Below are 21807 nucleotides of genomic sequence, written 5' to 3'. Positions count from 1 at the left end.
AGGTAACATAGAAGAGATTTATTCTTCTTGTTTTGCTTACAATTGTATCCTTAAAGCTAACAGGTTTATTTTATGTTCTAAAATATCTACTGAAGGAGTACATAGACAGACAGACAGACAGACAGACAGACAGGATACCAGTAAAGACAAGATGGGATAAGGCTAGTCAGGGCAAGAACTGAGGGTGAAGAGGAAGAAATGAAGCACTGTCCTAAGAAAGGAGGTCTGGACAACACACGGTCGGGTGATGAGCTCTAAGAGGAGGGGTGGAGGAACACAGGCGGGAAGTAGAAACAAGACGGAGGGTGAAGAGGAGGACAAAACAGGTCAACAGGAGGGAACAAAGAAAAGAACAGATACATGAAGGACAAAATAAACTTGTTTATTACTGTTCAACAGTGGATGAAATATATACTGAATGAAAAACTAAAAATTAAGCTGTATCATTGATAGCAAAACTCCTCTTAGAAGACATGCACATGTACTGCCCCACATCCCTGCACATTTTAGGCTCCCTGTAGCAGGAAGGCTGTGGTGCTGTCGAACTACTGAGACGGAAGAGCATGCTGCTCTCTCACGGGGGGACTGAACAGCAGGAAAACCTCCGTCTCCCAATTCTACATTATTGACAGGGTTATCAGAAATACTGGCCCCTTCTGGATCTTCCTAGGCTAATCCAGCTGGAATAAATTAGATATGAGTACATCTTGCTGCCTAGTACACCTAGAATACAATTCTAGAAAAGTGGTGTGTGTGTGTGTGTGTGTGTGTGTGTGTGTGTGTGTGTGTGTGTATGGTGTGTATGCAAAGCAATCCTTTGCAATTACATTCTATTTTTTTTAAATTTAACTTTCAATTCCAATTGTTTCTAAAAAGTAATTTGCTTTAATTCATTAATTCCATAAGCAAAATATAATTCTCTTCCCAAATTATTTTACATATTCTTACTGGAAGCATTGCTTCAGCCCATTCGCCGTGTCCTCTTTGGAGAAGTTTGATTCTTTCCAGATCATAACAAACTTGCACAAGATCCCCCACTTGAAACTGTGAGGTGCCACCTTCTGCACCCTGTGCAGCATCTCCACTCCGGACGATGTTTGCCTTAGTGAGGACAGCAGGGTTGAAGGTCCACCTACAAAGGCAGAGCCAGGCTCAGAACACGTGAACTCAACTCACTCCACACATCTTTAAACACTGCAGGGAGAACAACCTTGCACACTTCAAAAGAATAAAGCAATCCTCTACAATTACATTCTGGATGGTTTTTATTTCTTTGTTTGTATAATTTACAATACTTACCAGCACATACGATACATAAAGAACATCCCTGTGCATCCATCATTGTGAACATAGAGTTGGTTTCTTCAGAGTTGCTTAAGGAAAAGCTATCTTTCCTGATCACACATATTTACTCACCATTCTGTCCTAGCCAAACTACCTACCAAATGCAGCAGCCCTTTAACAAGCGTTCTCAACCGTGGAGTCACAACTCTTTTAGGATAACAATCCTTCTACAGGCATTGTACACCAGATATCCTGTATATCATACATTTATATTACAATTCTTAACAGCAGCAAAATTACAGTTATGAAGTAACAATAAAATATGTTTGGGGTCATCACAACATGAGGAACTGTGTTAAAAGAGTTGCAGCATTAGGAAGGTTGAGAACCACTGATCGAGAACACTGCCAATCTCACAGATAAAGGCTCTCTAGTTTTAATTTGCCATGTATAAATGCTTTCCATAATTGTAATACCTGTATCAAAATAAATCTGATCTGGGGCTGTAGCTCAGTGATACTGACTGCCTGGCATGCCCAAACCCTGGGTTCAATTTCCCAGGACCACACACAAATAAAATTTCTTTTTAGTTTGTTTGACAGAATCCCATATAGCCCAGACTAGCCTCAAACATACTGAGGACAACCTTATTCTTTTGTCTTCCAGCCTCTTCATGCCAAAGGCTTAGATTACAGGCATGTGCCTCATATCTGATTTATGCAGTGCTGGGGAATGAACACAAGGCTTCATTTGTGCCAGCCCAACACTCTACCAATTAAGCTATGTCTCTACCCCAAAATTATGGCTTCTTTATTTTACATAAGCATCTTCCTTTCATTTTCCTGACTACCCAATGACTCATCAAACAAATGTACCACAACATACAAAACACACTCCACTTAAACCACACACTCAACTCCAGTGCAAAAATAGATCCCTTGTCAAATAAATTCCTAAATTATTTGCATTTTATACACTCTTCAGAATTCAAGTACTTATCTGGAATAACCGGATCTGAAAGATCAGACTACATTTAAAAAAAAAAAAAATCCTGTTCCTAGAACTATGGAAGGAACCAGTTAAATAGCTCAGTGGTTAAGTCAGTGGTTCTCAATCTGTCAGACATTTACATTATGATTTATTACAGTAGAAAAATTACAGTTATGAAGTAGCAACGAAATAATTTTATGGTTGGGGTCACCATAATATGAGGAACTGTTTTCAAGGATTAGGAAGGTTGAGAACCACTGAATGAGCGCACTTACAGCTCTTGCAGAAGACCTGGGTTTGATTCCCAGGACTCACATGGTGGCTCACAACCACCTTTTAAGTCCATTCCAATGGATCCAAAGCCCTCCTCTGGCCTATGGCTACTTCATACACATGGTGCAAATAAATTCATGTAGGCACACATACACATAAATAAATAAAATATTACAAGCTTGCAAGAACATTTCTTTCTAAAGAAACCTCAGAGGGAAAGGGTCTCTGAATAGTAAGAATCATATACAGGGACCAGCAATATGCATCAGCAAATAAAGGCATTTTTTACCACCAAGCATGACAACCTGAGTTCAAACCTCGGAGGAACCCTTAGGATAGAAGAAGAGAACCAACTTCTGCAAATTTCCTTACTTCAATGTAAAAGTGCACACAGACAGACAGACAGACAGACAGACACACACACACACACACACACACACACACACACACACACACCCCTCTCAATGCCTTACCAACATATTCTGAATTTGTATCTACTGCCTAAGGACCAACTTTATTAAACCTTGACTTAAAGCATATTACCTGCTTTCTTTAAGGCTCTTGTCCGTGTATGTTACCTTTGTCATCAAAACCCAGGAAACAATACTAACCTGTTGCCACTTGGATACTGTACTACAATGTCATGATCTTCATCAATGCCACAGACAGTTCCAGTCGTAGTTAAAGTCTCAAACATCCCATCAGTCCATCCTCCATGACCGTGCTGCAAAGACTGGACAATTTCTAGGTCAAGGTCTATATTTACCAGGTCACCAATCTGCAATCCACCAGGATTCCTGTTGCCATTCTGCTCACCTGTAATTCCAAACGTAATTAATAAAAGGGGAAAATGAATGAAAAAAGAATCACTGTAGTATGTAACTGCATTCGTGTGTGTGATCACTACACAGCTATCATGACTGATTTACAAGTCTATGTTAATTTTCCATTTCTTCTCTATCTTCTCTAATCAGTGTGGTATCTTTGTGCAAGTCTGCTCTTTACCTTGTTTACTGACTAATAACTACTTATTATATTCCCTTAGTACCTTTTAGTGAAATAGTTTATTTTTAACTGACACATGATCATTGTCATTGCAAATTCTTCCTTCTAGCTATTTTGAAACCACACTGTGCTACAAGACACCAGAACTAACTGCAACTGTGTGCCCAGTAACCCACCCCTTCTTCAAGTGTGTTATTAAACACAAATAGTATCTAGATACTTTTGAAGTGCCATCTCATCTCAGTGTGTTTTACGAACTCAGTGTAAGATTCTAAACTGAGTTTTCAGTTACAGAAAAAGCAAACAAACCTTAACTGAAACACCGCAGCCATGGGGCCGGGTGTATATGCAGCTAAGTGGTGTGTCTTCTGTCAGGCAGGTGAGAGGCACTGAGCTCAATTCTCAGAACCACAAAAAAGTAGAAGAAATTGTAACAATATAATCACTCATAAAAACTAAGTAGAGGCAAACATCTACAAAAGACTACCAACCCTAAATTAAAGTACTGAGTCCTGGAGGGTAAGAACAGTCAGAGGTTTGCTTCTGTGACTTGCTGACTAGCTCTGCACCAGAGCTACAGTAACCACAGTAACTAAACAGACTGTAATGGGAAACCCAATTGCTTCCCCAAATGTGCTTAGTATTATTTTTAAAAAAACAAAATCTGGGGCTGGAGAGATGAGAGCACTGGCTGCCACTCAGAAGGACCCAGGTTCAATTCCCAGCACCCACAGAGCTCACAACTGTCTGTAACTCCATTTCCAGAGGATACAGACATACATGTAGGCAAAAAAACAATGCACATAAAATAAAAATAAATAAATCTTAAAAAGAAAAAAATTTGTATTTTTGTCTAAGACCAATTAAAATAAAGATTCTGGGGTAAAGATTTAAAATCATAAAACACTGCACTGTGGGATCTAAATGTTCATGTTGAGCCTACACTCTTCTTATAGGGCACAAAGAAAGTAAGATAGGAGCTCACCAAAAGAAACAGAGGTATGCTGTAAGAAAGTAGCACTTTTTAGCAGGGCGGTGGTGGCTCACACCTTTAATCCCAGCACTCGGGAGGCAGAGGCAGGTGGATCTCTGTGAGTTCGAGAGTGAGTTCCAGGAAAGGCACAAAGCTACACAGAGAAACTCTGTCTCAGAAAACTTAAAAAAAAAAAAAAAAAAAAAAAAAGAAGGAAAGAAAAGAAAGAAAGTAGCACTTTTTGACAAAAAGACGAGTCAAAGGACTCAGAAAGAAGAGGACACCACACAAGCGAGGAGAGCATCAGGGACTGAGGACTTCACCACAAGAACATGGCAATAATGAATTTGCAAATGAAAGCAGTTTTGGTTTTCACACTCTTTTAAAACAAATTTATATTACTTATATTTACTACAGTACCTTGATCTTGGAGCTGTTCTTTTACTAAGAAATCAGTTATACAGTAACTGTGTGGTATTTATAAGGAATACATTGTCAAATTCTTTCCTCAGTAGTGTGGGAGACACAACACTGATATAATCTAACATAAATTTTTCAGTGGTGTAAATTCCATTAAAAGTGTATTAAATACATATTATGAAACAAATAGTACACCAATTCCCAAGACGTAACAACTCCTTCTGAGCCTAAATAAACCATAGAAGAGGAATAAATGTTTTAAAACTAAAATGAAACCATATATTTCTCTACATAACTTTTAATGATAATCCCATTTTTTTCCTGTCCAATTTAGACATGATCCTAATCCTAGGAACCTGACTCATTATTTGGCAATTTTCTTGAATCTGCTAACTCACCTAGCACAGGACAATGATCTCTGTAGAAAGAACCTCCTTTGGCATCCTGGACACACTTCAGATCAGACTAAGAAAAGAAACCAGAAAAAATAACCCATGAAAACGTCAAGTGTAACTCAGTACCTGAAACAGTCAAGTTTCACTCAGCACATAGCAGAGGGAGTCCAGGTGGAGAGCCACATTCAACCCCGCCTCCAAAACACCTGACACTAAAACAATGATCTTCAGACAGCCCTGACTTACCTTCTTTGGCTATCTAATTTTAAATTCTGAAGTTAACACAGAACTTCAACACAAGTATTTTCAAAAGCACATGGCAAACAATAAACTCTAAGAAATACCCAGTACTTGAGAAGTGCACAACGTATTGACATTTTAAAATAATTTTTACCCAAAATAAAACAAAAATCTCACATTTGATCCTTTCAAACACATTTTTTAAAGATACAAGGCAAATACATGTAAGAAGGAAAATTAAGTAAGACCAAGAGGCCTGCAGGACCAGAGAAGGGAACCAAACCCAGCCTTTGATCCTCTGCAGTTAATTTCTCTATCTGGTTAGTTAAGTTCCTTCCCACTTATTTTTACAAAAAAAATATATCCATTCTTACTTAGGTAACTGAATGAGAAGACACCTGTGGTTACAAGTTACAGGAAATATGGACATTAATCTTTGATGTTACTTACAAAAAAATTAAAGTGAGTTAAAGAAAAAACAGAAAACAAGCAAAAAAAAACAGATGCACTAAAAAAAGTCTAAGAGTTATTTGTGTATAGGAGGTAACTGCATGTCCACACAGAACCCAATGTAACAGGTCACCCTGCACTAAACATGAAATGTTACTCAACCCCAGACCAGACAAAGGCTTTAATTATTTTAATGTACTAGTTTGACTCAGTAATTCTCCCTCTAAAAACCTATCCTAAGAATAGGCCCATAATACACAAAAACACAGGCAGCAGTGAAGAGGGAAGGTGACCCTCAAGACATCTCATCAATTAATGGCCATCGACCTGTCTTCATTTAACTACCTGAACACACATAGCACATACATCTTCATGTGAAACACACAGTCAGCTGGAACCCTTAAAAACACTCACAATTCAAAAGCATGCAGTGGCATATGAGTCACGAATATGTAGTAGGTAGGAAATTAGCTGACTCTATAGCCAGTGATAAATTTGGCATTACTAAAGCATTTGCTAGCCAGGCAGTGGTGGCACATGTCTTTAATCCCAGCACTTAAGAGGCAGATGGAGACAACATCTCTGAGTTCAAGGCCAGTCTATTCTACAAAGCAAGTTCCTGGACAGCCAGGGTGACACAGAGAAACCCTGCCTCGAAAAACCAAAGAAAAAAACAAAATGAAATGCTGTGGGATGTTCTGTATGTCAAATGTGTTGCTCTGATTGGTCAATAAATAAAACACTGATTGGCCAGTAGCCAGATAGGAAGTATAGGCAGGACTAACAGAGAGGAGAATTGAGAGAACAGGAAGGCGGAAGGAGACACTGCCAACCGACGCCATGACAAGCAGCATGTGAAGATGCAGGTAAGCCATGAACCACATGGCAAGGCATAGATTTATAGAAATGGATTAATTTAAGATGTAAGAACTAGATAGCTAGAAGCCTGAGCCATTAGGCCAAACAGTTTAAATAATGTAAGCGGCTGTGTGTTTATTTTATAAGTGGGCTGTCGGACTGCCGGGGCTTGGCGGGGCTGGAGAGAAAACTCCAACTACAATGAAAAATTTTAAAAAAATATAAATAAAGCATTTGTTTAAGTTTATATTGGCTTTCATATATAAATAAAATATAGTAAGGAGGCATTTGGCTAATTTTCTGCTCTCCAAATGGAAGGCAAAGACAGCTGAGAAAAGAATGAAACAAAGAATTCTCTGGGCTGGGGATATTGTTCAGTGCTTGGGCACTTGCCTAACAAGCACAAAACCCTAGTATTACAATTAAAATAATAATTCCTTAAATGGGAATATGTTTAGAATTGAAAGGTTATTAAAGAAATTTGTATTTCAGAATAAATAAACAGTAAGGCTGGATATGGTGCCCACACCTTTAATCCCAGCACTCAGGAGGCAGAGGCAGGAGGATCTCAGTGAGTTCCAGGCCAGTCAGGGCTACAGTGAGACCCAGTCACACAATAACATAATAAATATTAAGCATTCTCTTGAATAAACCTACATTATTCTCCATTTAATTCTAGATGTTACCAAGTCTATCACTTTTTTGCTTTATCTTGTTTTTTATTTTTTCAGAAGGTCTCATTATGTGCCCAAGATGGCCTTGAACTTGAGATTCTCCTTCCTCCATTTCTGGAGTGCTGAGATTACATGTACTACAAGACAATCACATTTAATCATCAATTCTGTACTTTAACAGAAAGCTACAAGAGCGGCTGAAGAGATGGCTCAGTGACTAAGAGCACTGACTGCTCTTCCAGGGGACCCAGGATCAATTCCCAGCACCCACATAATAGCAGCTTTCAACTGTTTGCAACTCCAGTTCCAAGGAACTCAACACCCATGGCAAAACACCAATGAATATAAAATAAGAACTCTTAAAAAAAAGAGAGAGAAAAAAAAACTTCCCTAAAAATAATTTATTACTTTTTATCAGCTACCACAGCATACAATACAAAAACCACCTCATGTTAATCCTAGTCTCCAAATCTACTCCAAGGAGTAGTCCTATAGATGACTCTTATTTTTGGTTTAGATTTTAAAAGCTAAATCCACTAGTCATTTTACTATAGCAAAATCTGATTTGCTATTAAGTAGTTTATACTGGGTCAGGTGTGAGGAGCTGAGGTCCTCACTCTACAGACCTCCTTTCCTGCTGCAGACCCGTGGCTCAGGCACATCGCACGCACATCCGCTCACACCCCAGCCCGCCCACTGCACGGTTGTGCCTTCTCTACTCACCATGCCCTCAAAGCCAACTCTGTAAAGGTTCTTAGCACCGTTATCCCAGAGAACATACGCTGCACTGTGTGGGCTCGATGCACTCCAGTCTTGGATTTCCGTTACCTAGCAAAGTTTAGAGGGAAAAAATGTTTTGTTTTTTTTTAAAAATGAAAGAAGCCAGGCAGCAGTAGCACACGCCTTTAATCCAGCCACTCAGAAGGCAGAAGCAGGAGGAGCTCTGTGAGTTCAAGGCCAGCCTGGTCTACAGAGCAAATTCAAGGACAGCCAGAGCTGCACAGAGAAACCCTGTCTCAAAAAAACAAAAGACAAAAAAAAGTAGCAAAGAGGTTAGATGCTGTAATTATACTGAAATCTTAAAAAGCTTTTTGTCAACTTATGTAACAAAATAAAGAAAAATAATGATTTGCCAAATACGTCACTTTTAGCATGGTTGAATTATCAATAAAGTCCTCTTTTTCTAGAATTGTAAGTTTTATTAAGATAGAATATCCCCGAGTAGTCCATCCTCACCTCAAACTCAAAATTCTCCTGCCTCAGCCTCCCAAGAGAGAGAAGTGCAAGATGTGTGTTTATGATGGTTTTTCCTTGTGGTCCTCAGCCCTGGGCTTCTCTGTATGCCAGGCAAGCACTCTACTGCCGTGTCGTACCCCAGTCCACTGTCTTGTTGTTTGTTTGGGGGGAGCTGTCAGAACACAGCCTAGGGCGACCTCAAACTTCCTGTTTGGATTAAGGGGTTATGTCACCACATCTGACCTTACCTGAAGAGTTATGAAGTACATTCTAATATCAATGTAGAAAATTTTAATTGGGAGGCAAAGGAATTACATTAATATGTGGTGATATATTGTGTACCCTAATAAAATTTATCTGAAGATCAGAGAATAGAATAAGCCACTAGATTAAACATAGAGGCCAGGCAGTGATAGCACACACCTTTAATCTTCACTCTGTAGACCAAGCTGGCCTCGAACTCACAGAGATCCGCCTGCCTCTGCCTCCCGAGTGCTGGGACTAAAGGCATGCGCCACCACCACCCAGCTCACAACTTTAATCTTAACACAGGAAGGCAGACATCTGTCTAGATCTCTGTGAGTTCAAAGCCACCCTAGACTACATGAGATTGACTCAGTCTAGGAAAGAAAACAGCCAGACAGTGGTGGCATACACCTTTAATCCCAGCACTAGGAGGGGTGAGACAGAAAGTGACGTGGCTAGGCAGAGAGAGGAATATAAGGTGTGAGGAGACAGGAACTAATGCCTTTGGGTTAAAGGCTTTTCAGCAGAAGCGTCCCTTCCAGCTGGAGACTCTTTCAGGCTGAGGAGTTGGTGAGGTAAGAGGAGGTGGCTGTAGCTGCTCTGCTTCTCTGATCTTTCACCCCAGTATCAGCCCAGGTTTATTATAAGACCTTTAGGAATTCGCACAACATTAATGGGTTATCAAAAAAATGAATAATGTGAATTTTAAAATCCTTTAAGAACACAGCTTACTATTTTTAGCCAATTATCCAGTACATAATTTAAAATCTTTAAGCATGTGTCAAAACAACTGGAGATAAACCTGTTTTCTAGTCAGCTCAAGATGACAAACCCAAAGTTGTGAAGAATGGCAGTGGGCGACACAGAGCTGCTCAGTTCCCAAGAAAGCAGGCTACCCCAGCTACTACAGCACGCTGTGGTGGGCACACAGACAGAATGTCCACCCACACACAACTGACTCTTAAAACGTACCTGGTTAAATAAACTCTAACTCGTTCTCTCTTTCCCTCTCCCTGCCACACACACACACACACACACACACACACACACACACACACACACACACACACACACACACACACACAAGCTGGCACTCTCCGCTGCCTAAGAACAGGGTGCTGCTCACATGCCATCCAAATGACTTTTCTCCAAACACTCACATCCACCAGCACCTCACAAACATACGAAACAGACTATTATTACTTTAAGTGAAAATATACATTCAACTTTCTTTCCTGCTCTGTACTAAAGAAACAGTTCTGTGGGGTAGGGATTTGACAATGCTTTTGTAGAAATAAAATGATTTCATTTTTAAGATTTAATAAACCATTTGAGAAATGCTTTAAACTACTAATAAGGCCATAGATTCTTTTAAATTTTTATATGTGTTGTAAAAAAACAAAATATGTATACTTTTAATAAAAGAAAGAAATGAACACGCTTATAATTATTCTACTACCTTTAAAAATGAACGGCATAGTGGCGGCGGCGGCGCACGCCTTTATTCCCAGCACTCAGGAGGCAGAGGCAAACTGATCTCTGTGAATTTGAGGCCAGCCTGGTCTGCAAAGTGAGTTCCAGGCCAGCCAGGGATACACAGAGAAACCCTGTCTCAAAAAAAAAAAAAAAAACAAAGAATTCCAAGACTTTTCAAGACCCTGTGTGCTCATCATCTCCACCCCTCCACCTGTCTCTCAAGAGGCAACTACCGTGCGTTAGGAGTCTTCCCAGTTAACCACCACATAATCTCACACAGCAAGTCTGTAATGTGCTAAAGTGAACATGCAACATGTTGTCTGTAACAATAACCTTCCTTCAGATTTGAACATAACCAGTACTTCATGTTGTAAATTTAACATTACCTTAAGTAGTTCTAATTTAGATTGATTTATTTCTATTTATGTGTACATGCGTGTGCCTGCATGAAATTATGACCTGCACATGTGTGCAGGAGCTCAGAGGCCAGAAAAGGCTTTGGGTCCCCTGGACAAAAGTTACAAGCAGTTGTGAGGACACCATGTGGGTGCTGGGAATGGAACCCAGATCCTCTGCAAGAGCATGCAATGCTCATAACCACTGAGCCATCTCTCTCCAGCCCCCCAAAAATCTATTTTATTAATATTTTATTTATTTATCAGTATGAGTGAGGTCCTAGGTTCAACCCTCAGTACCACAAAAAAAGAAAAACATAGATGATAGATCAGGGTTTCTTCAACAAATAAATGACTTTTTGTTGTTGTTTTTTTCGAGACAGGGTTTCTCTGTGTAGCTTTGGAGCGTGTCCTGGATCTCTCTCTATAGACCAGGCTGGCCTTGAACTCACAGAGACCCACCTGGCTCTGCCTCCCGAGTGCTGGGATTAAAAGCATGCGCCATCACCACCCAGTCAATAAAGGACAGTTTTAAAGGCTTATAATTTGTGAAGTTAGGCAATGAATGCCTAGGAATCTGCTTTGACGTATGACAAATTTTTTTTCCCATCAAAAGTGTTTTTAAAAGGAATATGACTTAGCATATATACAATAGCAAATAACAAACCAAAACTGAAGTGATAATTCACAGCTTCAGGAATATCTACTTTTATTCCTTTTCCTGTTCTCCCAAAAGTGCTGACTGGCTAGTGTTCTGTTGTTGTTTGTCAACGTGATACAAGCTCGAGTCATCTGGGAAGAAGGAACCGTAACTGAGGGGCTGCCTCGATCAGAGCCTGTAAGTAAGCCTGTGGGCTTTTCTTGATTAAGAAGTGGGAGGTGCCACCCCTAAGCAGGTGGTCTTGAGTGAGCAGGCCATAGGAAGGCAATAAGCAGCACTCCTCACGGCTTCTACTTCAGTCCTTGCTTCTCCAGACGGTGGGACATAACCTGCAGGACACAGTACCAGCCTCACCCCAGGCTAGTTTCTGTCAGTATTCTTGTCACAGCAACAGAAAGCAAACTACAACAATAAAGTCCCAATCTGTGGCTTCAGGGTGCCTCACAGCAACTGTCTTACAAGACATTTGCAAAAATTACTTCTAATCCTCTGCCTACGTATCTGTGGGAAAGGAGATAAAATCATTTTCAGAATAAAAATGTTAATTTTTGCCTTCTTTGAACTTTCCAAAGCTGTGCTCTACCAAAAGATAGAGTATGTATAGCATAATGGGACAGAGAACAAGGGAGAGAGAGCGGCAACCAAGAAAAATAATAGGACATAAAAAGAGCCTGCAAGGTAGGGCACCAAGCACATGGGGTAATTCGTCCAGACTATAGCCAATGTTGAACAGGCTGAAAGCTCTTATCATCAAGATCCACTGCCAGTTGGTGATGGTAAACACCTGGAGTTAAAGGCCAGCCTGATCTACAGAGCCAGTTCCAGGACAGCCAGGGCTACACGGAGAAACCCTGTACCAAAAAAAATTTTTTTAATTAAAAAATCTCCACTGCTGGTATATTTTGCTGACCTGAGAACACACTGCCCACTCCACCTGACCCAAATCTCAAGGGCATCAAGTGTACTGTCTGTTTGGACTATGCAATGATGACGTTTCCATTTGCCCCTCTGCCACCCATTTCCTGATACAAACACTACCAAGGTGTCTGTCTCCCTCTCTCTCTCCCACAGACACGGAGGTGGGAATAGTACGCTGTATCCTATTCATACACCTATGGTGGGCTCTGGTGAGCTGAGAAGCAAACTCTACCCAGCAATGCATCTCCTCTGACAATGTTCTTACCCGCTATCGAGCCCTACTTCTGCTAGCTGGTCTCCTGTGTGGAGCTCGTGTTCCCATGCCTACTGACAAGTCCAGAAGGGTTCTCACAGATTTTAGAGATGCCAAAGAAAAACGAGTCACCACAGACCACTCTGCTCCTCTCTTTCTGAGAGCCTTCATCTAAAAGGAACATTCTGCCCTGCCGTTACAATAGCTAGGTCTGTGACTGCTACTTTCTTCTTCAAAACACAAATACCAACTGCTATAGGGACAATACTAAACAAAAAGTAATAAATGAAAACAAAAAACAGTAAACACAAAATAAGGCTATTAGTTACTTTGGAGGAGGGTAGCAAATTCGACAGGCACAGAGGCTTTTAAAGACTCATATATTCCATTCTTTTTGGGGGGGGGTACTGTGTACTGTATGCTATAAATATATATTACTATGATTGATTGATAAATAAAATGCTGATTGGCCAATAACCACACAAAAAGGATAATGTAGGCGGGACAAGGAGAAAAAGGAATACTGGGTAAAAAAAAAAAAAGGGTGAGTAAAAGAACATTAGCCTGCCACCCAGGGAACAATATGTAAAGACAACAGGTAAAGCCACGGAACACGTGGCAACATACAGATTAACAGAAATGGGCTAAGTTTAAATATAAGAGCTAGTCAATGGTAGGCCTGAGCTAATGGCCAAACAGTCTAATGAGTATAAGCTTCTAAATGATTATTTTATAAACGATTACGGGGTCTGTAGGGCTAAACAAGACTAAAAAAACTTCAGCTACAAATGGTGCCCAGCGTGGGGCTAAACAAAACTTTAAAAAAAAAAAAAAACACTATAGGGAGGTGTTCGAGACAGGGTTTCTCTGTGTAGTCCTGGCTGTCCTGGAACTCGCTCTGTAGACCAGGCTGGCCTCGAACTCACAGAGACCCACTGCCTGTGCCTCCCGAGTGTGCCACCACAGCCAATGTTTACGTTTTCCACAGCTCTGTGAATCAAATACAGGAACACACTGCGGTTCTCACTGAGCTACACCTTCAGCCCCTGAGATAAAATTTTAGCAGCAGGAACATCAGGAACACGAGGTGCTACTTAGGAAGGACTGGCCCACATGGAGTCCTCAGGAAGGCACCTCTGGACCACCAAACGGCAAGATGGAGCCTGAGGTAAAACCCAACTAACAACCTTCTCAGGAAACAGCAACACTCACAAATAAACAGGAGCACTTACTTTCTCCCCAAAAGAAAAAGAAAGAAATTAAGATTTTTAAAACTTGTTCCTGGCATGAAAATAAATGGGCCAAGACATGAGCTTACAGCAGCAATAGAAATCTCAACTCCCAACACTCACGAACACATGGTGAATTTTTCAAAGTCCATACCTTTCCTCTACGCCCATTGCCCCCATCTTGGTCTTCCCACTGCCAGTCCACTCCTCGTACGACTCTGGCACCGGCAAAGATTCCTCTGGCTGTAATCTTCTTAGATTTTCTACGAGACTCTAAGAGAACCCTAAAAACAAAAGTTTTGTTTTCACGTTTTATAAAGCTGAGAAATGGTGACTTCTATGCAAAAAAGTAAAACCCTTTATGGGGACAGTGTTAGCTCCTTAAAAGAAAGGTAACACTGCACTGCCCATTTTACAGAGGAGGAGCTCAAGGCAAGACAAAAAGGTTTTGCTCAGGCTCACGAAAACACAGAGAGCGATGGAGTCAGAACAGCCTCCTAGTGTGAGCACCTCAGGCTATGGCTCTAAGTGTCCTCTGTTAGGGCCTACTGAAGACAGTATCTCAGGGTAAGCTGCAAACCACACTTGGCTGTGACTCAGGGCACAGTTAGTGGAAGCACTTTGGTCACCTCAAGAGCATAATATGTCTACAAAGAACAGTAGATCTCTACTTCCGTCAAATGTCATCAAGAACAGTAAGCTGGGTTCAGAGTGGGGGTGGAAGGGGTGTCTTAAGAATCTGTGAAAAGTGAGCAATGAATCAAATGCCAGGTTTGACTACATTGCACTGTCTCTGGAGGACTGCACACCATGAGCACTTACACACTGCACTGTCTCTGGAGACTGCAACATGACACACTGCACTGTCTCTGGAGGACTGCACACCATGAGCACTTACACACTGCACTGTCTCTGGAGGACTGCACACCATGAGCACTTACACACTGCACTGTCTGGAACAAATACCATGAGCACTTACACACTGCACTGTCTCTGGAGGACTGCACACCATGAGCACTTACACACTACATTGTCTCTGGAGGACTGCACACCATGAGCACTTACACACTGCACTGTCTCTGGAGTACTGCACACCATGAGCACTTACACACTGCACTGTCTCTGATACTGCACACCATGAGCACTACACACTGCACTGTCTCTGGAGGACTGCACACCATGAGCACTTACACACTGCACTGTCTCTGGAGGACAACACACCATGAGCACTTACAAACCTTGGGAAAGATTTCACTCAATTATTTGAGCCAGCTGCTTTCTCTGAGGCCATATGCCCCTTACTTGTCTACATCCTTTTTACTCAGATTTTAGGCTTTTGTTTTTTGAATGTTATGTTACAGTTATATTCATTTTTAAAAACCTATTTATCATTCCTTAATTCTAATTTTAAGCAAAAACCAAAAATAACTTTTTTTCCCCCCAAAATACTCAGTTTGAATGGCAGGACTGTAATTTGAAATGAGATGCTGTGACTAAAACGTGACTCGATGTGACTGAAATGAGATACTGTTTCCCTATTACTCCTGGCTTTGGCTCTCTAGATGACTTGCTCAAGTGCAGTATCCTATCTACATGAGAAGACTCCACTACCTAAAACTCCACACCCATTAACTATACCCCTGTCATCAATCTGAAGACCTTAAACATTATCCTGTCCAAAACATCATATGATATTCATTCATGATCCATCATTCTTCTTAAATTATAAACTCCTTAAGAAAACTATCTTCAAATCACAAATACAGAAGCTACCATATGGTCTCTCTCTGTGTGTATATCATTCATGTATGCATGCATCTGTGTGTGCAGGTGTGCATACACATGTGTGAAGGTCAGGGGTCAATGTTGGGTGTCACTCAATCACTTTTCCACCTTACTTTTTGAAAGGATGTCTCACTGAACCTGGAATTTGATGTTCAGCTAGACAGACCAGCCAGAGCTCCAAGTGTCTTCCTGTCTGTCTCTCCAGCCACCACACCCAGCTTTCCTCAGGTGCTGGGTGCTCAAAGGGAGCACCCCAGGGTTGTGCAGCAAGCACTTTACCAACTGAGCCACGCCTCAAGTCCCCATCCGTAATAAATGCCTGTTGACTCAATTAGCAGCCCACAGTATTCATCAGACAGAAATTAAAACAAAGGATATAGAAAGAAAAAAATTATTCAATTGAGGGGGGAAGAGTGGGAGCATTTCCAACTGTTCAGCAATGCTAAGTCTCCATGATAAAGAAAAAAATAGCTGAAATTATCTTATAAAAAAATCAATAATAATTGGAGATCAGCCTGGATTACATGCTGAGTTCAAGGTCAGCCAGAGCTATACAGTAAGACCATGTCTTTAAAGAAAGAAACTCGTATATAATAAAATTCTACCTTTACAGGGTCTCTCACAAATCAACAAGTTCAATCCCACCTAGTCTAGCGTGCTATTCATTTCCCCCAAAACTAAATCTAAACTGCCAAAAGCGACTTTCTAATCCTACTTTTAAAGTTAATAGGATAAAACAAAAAGTCATGACTGAAGAAAAACTTGTTTCCCTTACCGTTCACTTCCTGGTGTAGTAATCCTGTAAAAGCGATGCCTTAAGTGATGTTTATCTCCATGATAACAAACGGTGCACAAGTCATAATTTGTGCACTCTGCACATTTCCATCGAATGCCAATGATCGGTTGTTGGCGGCAAGTATCACACATCGTTCCATCATGCTTGATGCCTATGGAAACAGTCACATGCTTAGATTACTCTCAAATACTTATTTGCACACTACTGTGTTGGGAAAACATAACAGCATATTACAGGTTATTTTAACAAAGGACGGGAAAAAAACTCAATACATCTAATTTCAAGGTGATAGATCTGAAATACCTTGATCAATATAAATTATAAGCTAAACATGTTTTCTACTCTCATTAATAAAACACAAACCAGTATTATTTCCCTAGCTCTCATCCATAAATGGAAATCTGGACTTAAAGAAGACAGTCTTTTCCCACCATCTAAGCATTTCTGACTCTAAATACTCAAAACCAGAGGCTGATTAAAGCACTTACAGTGTGAGGATGAAGCCCAGGGTTCAGAGGTGCAAAACCCATGTAATGCCAGGTGGGCTTCCTGCCTGTAATCTCCAGCACTCAGATGTGGACCAGGCTACACTAGCCTTTATCAGATATTCCGTCCCAACAAATGGACAGCATACCCAATGTCAACCTCAGGCCTCCACATGCACACACATTTGTGTGTCCACACCTGCAAACAGGCATGATACAAACATACACACATATATATGAAGGGAAAAAACCCTCCGGGACTGTTGAGAGAACTGCAACTTATTGTCCAGGTAAATAATTACTCCAAAAGAAATGGACGTTTATCATCACGGTATCATGGAAACAAACCATCAATACACTTAATAAGCACTTAGCAGTGTTTGCCCCCATAACAACTAAGTTTTAGAAAATTATTAGCTAAGGGTGGGGATGAGACACACCCTGTAGTCCTAGCACTTAAGAGATGGGAGAAAGGGACCAGAAATTCAATGTCATCCTTAGTTACACAGCAACTCCCAAGCCACCCTAAGCTACATGAGGAGGCAGTAAGATGCCTCAATAGCTCAGAATGCTTGCTGCCAAGCCTGACACCCAAGTACCATCTTCAAGACCCACTCAAGAGAAAGGAGGAAAACAACTCTAACAGGTTGTCTTCTGACCTCCACACACTCTCTAAGGCACATGTGAACCTACACACAAACTCAATAAATAGTAAAAAAGGAAGATTAGCAATTGGTGCTAAGAGCTGGCTCAGAGGTTAAGAACATAAACTGTGCTTCAGAGGAATTAATTTCTGTCCCCAGCACCCACGACAGGCAGCTCAGCTCCATGGAATCCAGCACCCCTTTCTGGACTCTGAGGGGCATCTGCACACACTCCACACACTTAAAAATCTTTAAATGGAAAACAACACTATAGTGCGTGATCCTCCCCTTAAAGGACGAACTTGTTACTACTTGTACCTCCCTCAAATCGCTCACATAGGGATGAAACAGACACTGAAAGACCACAACAAATAAAGTAACCTGAGGATTAGTGCAATTCTCCTTTATTATCCTTGACACTACTGTCACTGCTCAGAAGTTGAAACCAGAATGCTTTAAGTGGCATGTGGCTTTGTGACACCAGTGTCACTACTTCACAAGCACATCCTGGCCACTCAACTATAGCTATGAACTAGCTCAAGCTCTTTGTGACCTCATATAAAATGTTAATACACATTTCAAATTAGAGGCAGGCAGAGAAGGTGGAATTTAGATTAACTAAGATTAGCCATGCTAAAGATTCTCAGTGGGTAACATGTAAATCTTTTATCTGTATTATTTAACGTGGAGAGCTTACCATAATTAAGGAAAAGAAAGGGGGTCTTTTCACTCTGAAACTTGCAGCCTCCTTTGGAGAAAGCACAATGTTCTTTAGTGGTAAGGCAGTATGTTCTATAACTCCAAGAATGTACAGTATGTGCAAGACCCAGGGGACAAAAATAGTAATATTATTACAAAGCTCTAAAAGAACTAGTAACTACTGCTAATAGTAGTAACTAGTAACTACTCCCTAGTAAGAAAGTAAAGTGTATTATTCATTTTCTATACCCAGATAACCAAATTCCAAGTGAGGAGATGAACTCAAGAACAAGCCTGTGTTTGAGTCAAAGCAAAGATGGGGGGAAAGTGGAAGGAGAAAAAACACACTAACAGTTAACTGGGGTGCCTACTGGACAACCCGAGAATGTAATATCCCAACATCAAATATGCTTTATGCACGACCTTTCAGTCTACTTCACAAATCTTTGGGAGTGGACATCCAAAGTCTACTAACTCATCCAGAATTGTTAACATGTGTATTCATGTGTGCTCATGCGTGTATGCATGCTTAGGGAGGCAAGAATACAAGTTCACATGTTTTCCTCAGAGTATCATCCACCTCCTTTGAGTCAGGGTCTCTCACTGGCCTGAAACTCACCAATTAGGCTAGACTGACTAGCCAGGAAGCCCCAAGGATACTCCTCTGAGATTACAAGCACTCTGCCAGGCCATTTTGACATGGCTTCCAGATAGAATTCAGGCATTCATGCTTGAAAGGCTCGTTCTTCTTTACTGACTGTGGTGGTTTGAATGAAAATGGCCCCACAGGCTCATGTGGCAGTCATCTATGAAAGGATTAGGACATGTGGCCTTGTGGGAGTAGGTGTGGCCTTGCTGCAAGAAGTGCATCACTTGGAGGTTTCAGAAGCTCAAGCCAGGCCCAGTGGCTCACACTCAGTCTTTCTGCTGCCTTCAGATCCAGATAGAGAACTTTCAGCTCCTTCTCCAGCACCATGTCTGCCTGCATGCTGCCCTGCTTCCAGCCATGACAATAATGAACTAAACCTCTTCAAGCCAGACCTAATGAAATGTTTTCCTTTGTAAGAGTTGCCATAATCATAGTGTCTCTTCAAGGCAATAGAAACCCATATTTTTTTATTCCTCAGGGAGGCGGGCAGGGATTCAAATATCACATTCTATAATGTCAAGAGAGGGCAGAATCCTAGTACTTGAAGTGTAGAGGCAGAAGGACTGAATTCAAGCCCAGCCTAGGCTACATGGGGAGAACTTATCTCAAAAAGAAAAGAGAAGGAAGAAAGGGAGGGAGGCTATCAACCAAAAGCCAATAATAATTCTCTAGTTAGGCTGAGGATATGCCTCGGTAGCAGAGCAATAAAGTATCTATGCAGTCAATGGCCAGCACCAAAACAAATCAGAATGAGTTAAGGGAAGAGTTTCAACAAAATGATAGATGAGTAAACCTTTCAAAGAAAGGAAGAAGTCACAGAAGAACAAGAACAAGAGGTGCCATACTTTAGCAGGACCGTAAAATATAATCAAAGGTTTGAGATAAATTACAATTAGACTGGGAACTGACAAGTTCAGACATGGTTTCTGACCTGTATATTTATAGTGTTGTATTAAATGTTTAAAAACAGGGTATGTGATTTAAGACCCTAATTCTATAATGTACTAGTTACACAAAATTTTAAATCAGTTTAAAATATGCTAGGTCCAATATTGTCATTTAAAAACTGAGAAAATACTTCCTTTAAAATGGAGGCCAAAGCAATACAGAGGTGAACCTTAAGGGCTTTAATATATATTCATTAAATGTACTAGGTCCTCTATATGAACAACCTAGTGATCAAAATTACATATCCTACTGGTCAAATTCTATAGCCTTTAAACAGAGGATACTCAATACTTAAAACCCCAGTTCCTCACCGAGTATTTGATCATTCAGGTGTGAATTAAGCCCACTCCCCCCAAAGCTCTGGTGTTCCAGATACGTGTGTTCTCCCAGTTCCTTTCAGTTGTTTTCGCTCCAAAGTTGCCAAGGAAAACAGCTCTCAGCCTAGCAGATGACCCACCCACCACCTCCCACCAGTTAATCAAGACACTCGTACACTATGGCAAGTTAGGTCTGACTATCAATCATCAAAGTTATCATCAGCCACAGATCCCAAAGGAATTATCCTCTAGTCTAAGGAGACTGTAAACTGAAATTTCAAACCACAGAAGCACAGCCAGTGTCTATTAGTGCTTCAGTCAGGGAGTGCACGTCAAAGGGCTGAACTGCAACTCGCATCTGCCTCTCCATCTGGGGTCATGAGGAAGGCACAGCAAAGGGGCTCGGCTCTTTCCTTTATCACAGAATGATTCAGCAAGAAAAAGGCACACAGAAAATCCTTAAATCAGACAAAATGTTTATAGTCATCCCTTAGATTATTAAGGATGGATTATACTATATACTGTTTTAAAACCACCATATAATCAATAGTATATAATGTTCATTTTATAACAATAATTCTGTAATTACTTCTATTGTCATTACTACAAAAGTTCATAAAGTGAAAACATGTTCTCTCACAAGTTTTATCAGTAAATTCTGAAGTTCATCAACAAATAAATGTTTTTGAAGGGTCATAATTATCTGATACAGGACAATGAAAATGATCGGTTTTCCTAAAATAGAAATGTTTGTAGAAATGTCAAGAATCACAATATATCTTATGAATTTTTAAAAATACATAGGCCTGTGAGATGGCTCAGTGGATAAAGGTGCTTGCCACCAAGCTTGATGACATCACTAAGTTAGATCAATGGAACTCACATAGTGGAAAGAGAACCAACTCCCGGAAGTTGTCCTTTGACCTCCATCTATACATAACAAATAAATGTGGCTTTTTTAAAGTAAATTAAGAAAAAATTCACAGATTTTAGTACTCAAATCAATGTATACTGTTTTAGATATGCATTATACTAACTATAGTCCTAAAGAACTAGAGTTTTTTTTAAATGAGGGAATATGACAAGCTGTATTTTTAAAATATTACCACACTGATCTAGATGCCATCCTATCTGCTCTCAGTAGCAGACACTGACACTCCACCATGAAAAAGCAGGGTTCAACTCCCCTCCTCAGAACTAAGTGTGAACATCTGGTGTTAGGTCATGAAAGCCTATGCAGATGCCAGCAGAGGTCCTATCTGGTTACTCTCGCTCGCTCGCTCACTCTCATGTGTGTTGGAGGCTTGGAGCCTAAAGCTCAAGCCTGGCTGCAATGCCAGAGAAATACCCCAAAATCCCTGAGTGCAACCAGACCCCCAGCTAAGGCTTCAAATGCTGTAAAGTGAAGACAAGACCTTTCTGGCTCCAAAATTGGCTGGCTCCAAATTTCTGACCTACAGGAGCCAACACATAAATCATTTTGCATATGGTTTTTGAGTTATGTTAGG

General features: G+C 40.6%; 1 protein-coding gene across 2 annotated transcripts in view; it reads right to left on the bottom strand.

The window, feature by feature from the left end:
* The window catches only part of Mib1 (MIB E3 ubiquitin protein ligase 1), a 112954-nt gene that overhangs the window by 68908 nt on the left and 22239 nt on the right, over positions 1-21807 (bottom strand). For both annotated transcript variants that reach the window (XM_028876695.2, XM_037196951.1), the window contains exons 2-7: positions 16537-16708; positions 14131-14260; positions 8286-8390; positions 5344-5410; positions 3159-3363; positions 949-1132 (exon numbers count right to left, since the gene is read on the bottom strand). In XM_028876695.2, coding sequence (XP_028732528.1) covers positions 949-1132; positions 3159-3363; positions 5344-5410; positions 8286-8390; positions 14131-14260; positions 16537-16708 — 863 coding nt within the window. The remainder of the gene's footprint in view (positions 1-948; positions 1133-3158; positions 3364-5343; positions 5411-8285; positions 8391-14130; positions 14261-16536; positions 16709-21807) is intronic.

The sequence above is a fragment of the Peromyscus leucopus genome, chromosome 19 (assembly GCF_004664715.2).
Source record: "Peromyscus leucopus breed LL Stock chromosome 19, UCI_PerLeu_2.1, whole genome shotgun sequence".
In the NCBI taxonomy this organism is placed as follows: domain Eukaryota; kingdom Metazoa; phylum Chordata; class Mammalia; order Rodentia; family Cricetidae; genus Peromyscus; species Peromyscus leucopus.
The sequence above is the reverse complement of the archived record's forward strand: the minus strand, read 5'-3'. Positions and strand labels throughout refer to the sequence as shown.